Raw genomic sequence first — 9,775 nt, forward strand, 5'->3', positions numbered from 1 at the left:
GAAGAATTTTGGAGAGGAATAATTGCTTTGCTCTGCTTTATGTAGTTTAATATGTATAGAAAGTACGTGAATGATACATTTCATAGTTGTTCATGTCAAATAAATCTTAACTACAAATTGGGATATATATATATATATATATATATGTAGACACAGACACAAACAATATGCCAGCCACTTTCATCAAAATGACACGTCAAGTATACCTTTTTTTTATCTGGGTTTTCTTCTTTTTTTCTTTTGCTTTTCTTTTTGGGTTGTACTTGTTCTCACTATTCATCCCCTTTTAATATTTTTATTATGATTAATACTTTTGATTTTTTTACTTTTTAGAAAACAGCACTGTTATTTTTATTTATTATAGTTTTAATTAATATTGGTAAATGGCGTTGTTGCTTTTACTGTTTTAATACAAGCGATATCTTATGTTAATGCACACTAAAAAAATGAGAAAATTTAAATTAAAGAGAAATTTATATCAAATAACTTACCATCTATTACAAAAGGTTGAAAATAATTTAAAAAAAAAAAAACAGTTTTTAACATCTTAACTGGTTTTTGACAGTTTCGAAATCCGCAGAAGATCGTGAAAACCGAGGAGTTTAAGAGTGAAAACACAAAGTTCGGTTGTTGTCTTTGTGTCCTCCCTTCTAACATAAGTCAAAGCCAGAACAGAGAGACAGAGAGACAGACAGACATCCCAACCTCCCCATTTGCATGCCTTCTGTACATTGCTGACGTGCGCCTCCTTCCCCTCTCCCTCTCCTGCGGGCCTCCATAGCCGGCCTGATCACTCTCATCACTCCAATCCCAACACTTCACTCAAAACTCAGAAAACCCAATTGCCAGAAGAACCATATAAACATACCAAAGGTGAGAGATATCATTCCCCCACAATTCTGCTCCTTTCAATTTTTAATTTTTTTTTTTGTAATTTTTTTTTTTTTCTCATTGTGGCTTCTTTTTATTTATTTATTTAGAGTGTATCTGTTTGTGTTTTTTGAGACAGGACTCAAGAGGAACATGTAGAAATTGAAAGCTTTGAATTTTATGTTCTGTTGTAAAAATGAATCTCTCCTTGTTGATGGATCTTAAGTGGGAATTTTGAATTTTTACTTTGATTTTGTTTAATTTGTTAACTGAATAAATTGATGGATTTAACTTTTGATACAGATTTTTGTTTGTGTTTTTTAAATTTTTTGGGTGATATCCAAGTGCTTCTTCTTCGTTTCTCTTGTTTGAATAACATTGATTTAGAATAAAGCGTGTTAATTCATTGAGGTTTCAGTAACTTATAACAGATTGAACTAGTCTGAAATTAAGCCGACTTTATAATAATCCAGAAACCATTGATCTTTGTTAGATAAATTTTATCGCCTGCGGTTTGTCAATGTAAGATTGCTTAAGATGGTTTTCAACTGTTTCTTCAGGAAAAAACGTCATGAGCTGCTTCAGTTGTTGTGTACAAGATGATGTCCGTAAAGCTTCTGAGACTCGACCACATGTAACAAATCACTCAGCAGGTACCGCGTGGGTGTGTATATGCGATGTTCTTATTCTGAGTGCATTGATAATAATGACATATTCCATTACTTTTCCAGGTGGAATTAGTCAGATCAACTTCTATGCCATTTGCTTTTAGATATCCATTGCTTACGGCTTATTGTTTGATTGATGCAAAACTCGACATTTGAAATTTAGGCAATAGTGGAGGTTACTATCAGAAAGAAGCTGCACCCAAGGATAGTCAGGTTGTAAATATCCTCCCCATTGCTGTCGCTGCCATTCCAGTGGATGAATTGAAAGATTTGACAGATAACTTTGGCACGAAATCTTTAATCGGTGAGGGTTCATATGGAAGAGTATATCATGGTGTTCTGAAAAGTGGGCCTGCTGCAGCTATTAAGAAGTTAGACTCCAGTAAACAACCGGAGCGAGAATTCTTATCGCAGGTTAAGTCTACAGAATGTTTTGTGTTTGATGCTTGACATGGTATGCTATTTGCTGCTCAAATTTATTTAGTGCTTGGAGCATAAATTTACAGGTTTCCATGGTTTCAAGATTAAAACATGACAATGTTGTCGAGCTTGTTGGTTATTGTATTGATGGCCCTCTCCGTCTCCTTGCCTATGAGTATGCTCCTAAGGGGTCCCTTCATGATATTCTCCATGGTAAGTAACATTTCCACATTCCTATTGTGTGGTGTTATTTTTACAGCCTCCAAAAGTTGTAAATTTGTAATCAAGTACCACATAGATCTTTTTTGAGTGAAGCTTTATGCACACTCAATTTTTTTTTTTTTTTTTTTTTATCTACAAATTTTGAATGAGGCTTAATAACTTATAGGTTGAAGGTCAATTAGTTGATGATAGTTGTATGTGTTTAATGAGCCTAGTTTTTCATGTAATCTGCTAAACGAGCGGGTTGGCCTCCAAACAATAGAAAATTGCTCTTCAGCTGCAAATTTTTGAGCTTTATCTCTTTGATAATTAGTAAGATCGCCTTCATCTCTATGCTAATAGAAATTTGTTTCTCTTGATGTGGCTACAGGTCGGAAAGGTGTTAAGGGAGCACAGCCAGGTCCGGTTCTGTCATGGGTACAAAGGGTTAAAATTGCTGTAGGAGCAGCAAGAGGACTTGAATATCTACATGAAAAGGCGCAGCCTCATATAATCCATCGTGATATTAAGTCCTGCAATATACTGCTTTTTGATGATGATGTTACAAAGATTGCTGATTTTGATCTGTCAAATCAAGCACCTGATATGGCAGCACGTCTTCATTCTACTCGTGTTCTTGGGACTTTTGGTTATCATGCTCCAGAGTAATTTCTTCCTTGATGTACCGTATAAATCACGTTATGATGTACGCCCAAAATTTTGATTTGGCATATATCCCCTTGTAATTCTTGTCTGTGATTCCGAATGGCAGGTATGCAATGACTGGACAGCTGAGTTCAAAAAGTGATGTCTACAGCTTTGGTGTAGTGTTGCTTGAACTCTTGACTGGGCGTAAACCTGTTGATCACACATTGCCGCGTGGGCAGCAGAGCCTTGTGACATGGGTACTAATTTCATCCTAGTTCTTGTCTACTTGTAACTCATGATTGGTTTTTGCATGTTTTGTTTTATTCATTCAGGATGGGTGGAAGCGGAGAATTTTATTGGTTACTGGTTTTCATCTTTCATTTCGCTGAGTTTTTTTCTCGAATTTATGATTCTATTAGGCAACACCAAAACTCAGTGAGGATAAGGTGAAGCAATGTGTTGATGCTAGACTCAATGGAGAGTACCTTTCCAAGGCAGTTGCAAAGGTAATTGGGAACACGTACTTGATTCCGAGAAGTACTTGCGATTGCTATAATTCCTTAATATGTACACACTGTTACACACATGTATAATTATGTTATGGTTAAATTGTTGACTGTATGGACAAGAAAACGACATACATTTGGTTCAACCAGTTTAGACTAATTGAAAAGGCAGGTAGTTGGTTTACTTCAAATCCACTGATCACAATTTGTGTGTGCTTGAAACAGTTGGCTGCTGTTGCCGCCTTGTGCGTCCAATATGAAGCTGATTTCCGGCCAAATATGAGCATTGTTGTCAAGGCTCTACAGCCTCTTTTGCATGCTCGGTCCGCTCCCCACCATTGAAACAACAAGCTTCTGGATTCCCGACCTGTCAATCGTTCGTGCAGACAACATCATTGAGATTCGTTTTGTAAACACAGTTTCTGTAGATCGTATACCATTCTTCGGTTCCTTTTGCTCATCAAAATCTTAATGATCCCGTATGTAATCCACAGTGACTCTGTTACCTTTCAAAAGTTCCTTATTGGAGCCTTGGATTATTCGACTTTTCTAAATCATCAACTTTTTCTTGGGTGTCCGTTTAGTCTCCTGGAACAGCACATAAATTTGCAGAGAATAAGATTCCCAACATAGTGCAGAATATAGTTTTTTGTTGTGAGGGGACCAAACAGTTTATTTATGTTTTTATTCTTGGCGAGATGATATTTTAAATTATTCTAATTTATGAGGACGGTGATTTGAGCTTGGATGCACCGGTTAGACACGGAGCCATATACAACTGGCTTAACTCACATTTGCGTATTTGTTTAGTCCATGGGTTTGGCGGAACAAATCATCCCATAATGCTCATGAGCCCTATTGGTTGTTGGATAACATGTTCAAACACCGTTTTAATTTGAAGCGTTGTCTGGTTAATATTACGAAGCATAAACAAAAAAACAAAAAAGATGCACATCCATATTCAATCCTATCTGTAAAAATACAAAGCCTTAGATTTGATCCAACGGTTTAAACTGAATGATCAATGAGCGGTAAATCAAATCGAACAATCAAATGTGTTGGTACTGTGTGTCTGCAATTACTCAAGAAAAGTCGGGAGCGTGAAAGGAGAAAAGTAGCCTTCCCGTGCTTAGCAATAAATCAAAGCACATGATGTGCAATTTTAGCCTCCAAAATCACATGACACGCAACCCTTATATTGAACTTGGCAATTATATGACTGCCCTTCTTTGTGCGGAGTTTCACATCTCACATTTTGCTTCAAACGCACGGCAACATGGCTTGACATTCAACCAAGCTCCCGTCGCGGTCGTAAACCTAACACAATGCTGGTAGTAGAAACACACAATGCAAGCCAAAAACGTTTCTTCCTGTAAACTTTAGCATGTCTCAGAAAAAATCTCATGAATTACAATCACCAAAGAAAAAAAGGAAAAGAAAAAACCGATAACTGTACACACTCGGTGGCTAAGGCATCCCCTTCTAGTGCCACTCCATACACAATAACCATCTCTCAACACCTATAAGTAGGTTTATATATTCAAAAGAACAAGTAAAAAAAAGTTCCCTTCGTTCTGGTCCTTTCCTTTATCTCGTTTCAGTTCCTTCCTTTGATCTCAACTATGGTAGGCTGAAGAATATGAAAGCTTTAAATGAGTGTAACATGTCCCCTTTGATTTGTATTCCTTGCATTTCTATGATTGATTTGCCATTTGCCTATGTTCGACGGTTCCTTCTGCTATCTGTCTTTGTATTTGGCTTCTCACTCCTATCTGTATCAGAATTTAGAGACTCTGCTTCTGTAATCCCTGCTTGACTTCTTCGCCGTCTTCGGTCCTGAATTCCAGCCAAGTTACATTAGATATGGGTCAACTTATGAACTCCTCAGAGTATAACGATGAGACGAATTGAAAAAACAAGCCACGCAGGCCAAAAATTTGAATGAAATCTATATTTGTGTCGAATGGATATAAGGTCTGTTTAACATTGTTATTTCAAAGATGATTTCAGAAATGTACCTCTCGCGGTATGGGATACTCCTCCGATTCAAGCATGCGAACCACTTGGCCCATCTTAGGCCTTTTATCAGAATCTGGATCTACACACCTCAGTGCAGTCAAGAGGGCTCGTTTAAGGGCACTCGTAGATGGCTTGGTCTCAATGTTCGGATCTACCACCTCTTCTGAACGCCTGCTTCCAACCATCATCTTGAGCCAATCTACCAAATTTACCTGCAAGAAACACACAGCAGGTGTAAGGACACTGTTACTACACAGGTATCATTCCTTTTTCTTCTTTTTTGTTCCCCCAAGGGAAGCAGATAAATATAAAGATAGATAGCTGTCACAGAACATATCAAACAACTCCAAGGTTTTTTTGGGGTATCAATTTGTTCGGAAGCAAAGAATTTTCCAGCTAAAATTTACATTTTCCTGCGCAAACTAAAATGAATTTAAAAGCAGATTATCGAATATGACATGCATCCTTAACTAATCAATATACGAATGCAGAACTAAGATGCATATTTGATCTCAAAATTCTCACTTCAAAATAGTAACAATTTTGTCATACCTCTTGTGCTGGCCGACCGTAATCCACCGGATCTCTTCCAGTGATTGCTTCCAAAATCACAACCCCAAAGCTATAAACATCACTCTTCTCATTTAGAAGGCCAGAGTTGGCATATTCTGGGGCCACATATCTGAAAAACAGAATGATGAAAGGAACCGATAAGAAAGGATTACCCTAGAATTATGATATAGTGTTCTTCTACCAACACAAGAATCTTCGTACAAGAAATTGCAACTGTTCCTAAAGGAGAAAAGGTACTCACCCAAAGGTACCCATAACTCTAGTTGTAATATGACTCTTCCCGGCACCTAGCAACTTTGCCAGACCAAAATCAGATATCTTAGCATTGAAATCATCATCAAGTAAGATATTGCTCGACTTAATGTCTCGATGCACAACTTTGGGTTCAATGGCCTCATGCAAATAAGCCAGCCTGAAAAATGTGAAAAAGAGTCGGAAAAAGATAAACCACAAGGGTAAAAAACTCAAACAAAGGTATAGGAAGACCCACGCTTTAGCGGTGCCAAGGAGAACTTTCATGCGTGCCTCCCATGTGAGATATCCATGATGACGCATAGCTCCATGAAGCCATTGCTCCAAATTTCCGTTGTTGACATATTCATAAACCAGCAACCTGAACAAAACACACATGTTTAAGTATGAATGGATTATACATGTAACTAAGGATGTGACATAGTACTCTTTATTTTATCCAAAACAAGGTGCTCAGCAAATAATAATATGGCTGCCTGTATTTTACCATGTAGAAGTCATTACATAAAATTACAGAGAAATACCTGTGGGTTCCTTCAATGCAGTATCCCAAAAGTCGAACCAAGTTTTTGTGTCGTACATGCCCAATAGCCTCAACTTCCACTCTGAATTCCTTCTCTGCTTGTCCTCTATGAGATGATTGAAAATATATATGTTATAAACCCAAACAATTGAATTGCAAGGAAAACAGAAGATAGAAAAAACAGAAATCCATAAAGCTACTGAAATAAGATGCATCTTACAGGTTGTTGAGTAGCTTCTTCACAGCCACAGGAGATCCATTAATCAGATTACCCCGATAAACAACTCCATATCCACCCTCACCAATGACATTTTCCTTTGAAAACTGACCTGTTGCGAACTCAAGGTCCCTTAATGTAAACCAGTGACCCCAACCAAGGCGAGAGAATTCAGGTAGACCAGATAGAGGTGAAGGTGCAGTTATAGGCTGTGAAGAAGGCTCGTACATATAAGCTGCACCACTCTCATCTCCAGATTGAGAACCAACATTTTCCTTCTCCCCATTGTTAAATGAGCCTGATCGACTGCTACTATCTCCATTCTTATGGATCAAAACTTTCTCAGACTCTCTGTCACTGAATTTATCGCCAAGGGTGAGAAAAGAACTACTACGGGGTACATAGTTATTTGCACAAGCTTGATCTACCCTAATCTCTTTGATTTCCTTTGAATCATTTGGAATTCTGCGCAGAGGAAGCATGTCAGTAGACTTTCTGGATCTCTTTCGTGAAGTAAGACAAATTGATAGCACCGCAAGAATCATCACTATAAAAACTCCCACAATGATCCCCGTTAATACCCAAACCTTTAAACCGAAGACAAATGTCTTCTTGGTTAATACAGTATCAAGACCAGATGCCATTTCTTCTTGATAAAAAGGACCCTACAGAGTTCAAGACAAAGAAATTAGAAACTCCAATTCCATGCATAAAAAACTTTATCTTTTGCATATCTACCATTTTGTTACTGAATTTAACTGCTTGTCTATGTAAAATTTCACCTCTTTCAATGCCCATCAATTTTTTTCTTTTCAAAGACAAAAACACATATTCACAAATTGGGAACATAATAAAAGTAAACAAAGCGGTAGAAGTTAGTGCGCTACGAAACAAATATGTAGTGCGAGAGAGAGAGAGCGGAAAACCAACATGGTCAGGGAAACAGACTCAACCACAATCCACAATCTCACAAAGACGACGCAGAGCACATAACACCAAAGTGATCAGGGAAACAAACTCAGCCTCAATATGACATTCAAAGTACAAACTAACACCAAAGTGATCAGGGAAACAAACTCAGCCTCAATGTGACATTCAAAGTACAAACCAAAGGAAAAGTAGGAAAAAATGCACAAAGATTTCTCCTTTCCAATTCCACCAACTTTCATACAGTGAAAACATATTAACAGCAGGACCAACTAATGCATTTCCCACATCATTCCATATTATCCAATATATACACAATCGAAAAAGACCAAAACTTTAAACATTTATTACCCACCCCAATTAAACCAATAACTGCAGAAACCCAATAAGCCTAATACAACTAGCTCAGTCCAGTTCTACATTACCCACAAAAGTTGAAACAAGCATGAACTTTTAATATTCTACAGGTTAACAACAAGAACAGTAAAATCTTCAGAAACTCCATTTCCTAATCGTTTCCACATTTAGCTCAGCAAACAAACAAGGAATATATATATATATATATATGTAAGCATGTATGTATATGTATATATATAATGTATATATAAATGCAGCAAAAGTAACCATATAGATAGGCTCCATACACTGAAAGTTTCTGAATTGGTACCTTTATTCCTCAAATTCAATTGGCTTCTTCAACTCAATCTTCTAGATCTCCAAAGAACCCAGAAAAAACCAGCTTGGAAATGGGGCTGCTGCCACAGAACCAAATCAATCCCATTATCTGTAATGTAAATATTGGTGGGGTTCCCTTCTGGGTTTTCTCAATTGGGAAATGGGTTTTTGTATCCAAGCTCAGATAGTGAGACAGAGGCAGAGCAGCACTCTTCCCCACAAGCACTTGCCCCTCTGAAAAACTCCAAACAAAAATGGGGGTTCACAACTCACAAGAACAGAGGCTAATGTGTGTCTGTGCAGTCCATGGCGAATGAAGAAGAGAAGAGGCACATGGAATTCTGGGGAGAACAAATGGAGGTGGTGGGGTTAATAAGAAGGGGTGGAGTTGTCAGTGGTAGGTGATGAGGAGGAGGGAGAGAGAGAGAGAGAGACTGCCTTACAACATTACATACAGTAAAACAGAAGCATGATAAAAATTGAAGCTTTCTTTTGCTGTTTCTTCAAATTTCTCTCTTTCTTTTCTTTTTATTTGTTTTAATCCTTTATAGTGATGTCTAAATGCGTGCGAGGGTGACAGACAATCTGAAACTTAATCAGGTTTAGCATTTAACACAAGACCCTTCTTTTTTGTGTATTTTCATTTTCTCTAGAGAATTTAGAATATTTTTTTCAACATGATTATATTCTAAATTACGAAAAAAAAGTATGAACTTGAGAGTTTACAAATTCGTATTCCTTTCTTGGCATTATTTTAAGAAGAAATAACAACGTTTTTTTACGACAAAAACCGTTTTTGTTAGTCAAACATCCATTTTTAAATAAAATAAATGTATTTAAATACAAAAAGGGATTATGATTACATGGGGGACAATCAATCAGTGTGACCTTGAAGAAATGTTGAGCATAAATTGTGAAGGGAAAGGATAAAAAGGTAGGTTCAAAGGTCAAATGAACAGACTGGACGGCAAATTAACCAAAGACCTTTTATGCCCTAGTTATGTATATATTTTTTAGTGTGACCATCACACAGGGTGATAAATCACGTGCTGTTATATAAATGATGGGATGTGTGTGTTAAAAAGCTAATGACTTACAAAATAAAAATTTTCATCACTTATATAAAAATATATGATGTACTACCCGTATTCCTGTCATAACTAAAAAAATTTCTTGTGCTATGAATATTTAATCATTTCATGCAATTTGCAAATTTTTCTTTCCTTGGGCTCTGTGAATTTCTATTTTTTATTTAATTATTGAGGTTGGGAGGTTC

General features: G+C 37.0%; 2 protein-coding genes across 2 annotated transcripts; one reads left to right on the top strand and one right to left on the bottom strand.

Moving 5' to 3' along the window:
- Nucleotides 1-634: 634 nt before the first annotated feature.
- Nucleotides 635-3,896, top strand: LOC137737439 (pto-interacting protein 1-like). Its single transcript, XM_068476910.1, has 8 exons — nucleotides 635-873; nucleotides 1,431-1,523; nucleotides 1,702-1,952; nucleotides 2,045-2,171; nucleotides 2,551-2,824; nucleotides 2,932-3,064; nucleotides 3,227-3,313; nucleotides 3,539-3,896. Exons 2-8 carry the CDS (start codon nucleotides 1,442-1,444, stop codon nucleotides 3,653-3,655), a joined length of 1,071 nt encoding a protein of 356 aa, XP_068333011.1. The 5' UTR covers nucleotides 635-873; nucleotides 1,431-1,441; the 3' UTR covers nucleotides 3,656-3,896.
- Nucleotides 3,897-4,661: 765 nt separating this feature from the next.
- On the bottom strand, nucleotides 4,662-8,994 carry LOC137737546 (probable receptor-like protein kinase At5g18500). Its single transcript, XM_068477065.1, has 8 exons — nucleotides 8,492-8,994; nucleotides 6,901-7,562; nucleotides 6,682-6,786; nucleotides 6,396-6,518; nucleotides 6,147-6,317; nucleotides 5,885-6,014; nucleotides 5,332-5,544; nucleotides 4,662-5,149 (listed from the first exon to the last, which is right to left on the bottom strand). The coding sequence occupies exons 2-8, from the start codon at nucleotides 7,539-7,541 to the stop codon at nucleotides 5,030-5,032; spliced, it is 1,503 nt and encodes a 500-aa protein (XP_068333166.1). The 5' UTR covers nucleotides 7,542-7,562; nucleotides 8,492-8,994; the 3' UTR covers nucleotides 4,662-5,029.
- Between the last annotated feature and the right edge of the window lie 781 nt (nucleotides 8,995-9,775).

Source organism: Pyrus communis, chromosome 6 (assembly GCF_963583255.1).
Source record: "Pyrus communis chromosome 6, drPyrComm1.1, whole genome shotgun sequence".
Classification (NCBI taxonomy): Eukaryota; Viridiplantae; Streptophyta; class Magnoliopsida; order Rosales; family Rosaceae; genus Pyrus; species Pyrus communis.

Coding starts and splice junctions, on each gene's coding strand:
- LOC137737439 (XM_068476910.1), top strand. CDS start 1,442: ATGAGCTGCTTCAGTTGTTGTGTACAAGATGATGTCCGTAAAGCTTCT. Junction 1,524..1,701: donor TGTAACAAATCACTCAGCAG/GTACCGCGTGGG, acceptor TTTGAAATTTAG/GCAATAGTGGAGGTTACTAT. Junction 2,172..2,550: donor CCTTCATGATATTCTCCATG/GTAAGTAACATT, acceptor ATGTGGCTACAG/GTCGGAAAGGTGTTAAGGGA.
- LOC137737546 (XM_068477065.1), bottom strand. CDS start 7,541: ATGGCATCTGGTCTTGATACTGTATTAACCAAGAAGACATTTGTCTTC. Junction 6,787..6,900: donor AAGAAGCTACTCAACAACCT/GTAAGATGCATC, acceptor ATCATCTCATAG/AGGACAAGCAGAGAAGGAAT. Junction 5,150..5,331: donor AGTATCCCATACCGCGAGAG/GTACATTTCTGA, acceptor GCTGGAATTCAG/GACCGAAGACGGCGAAGAAG.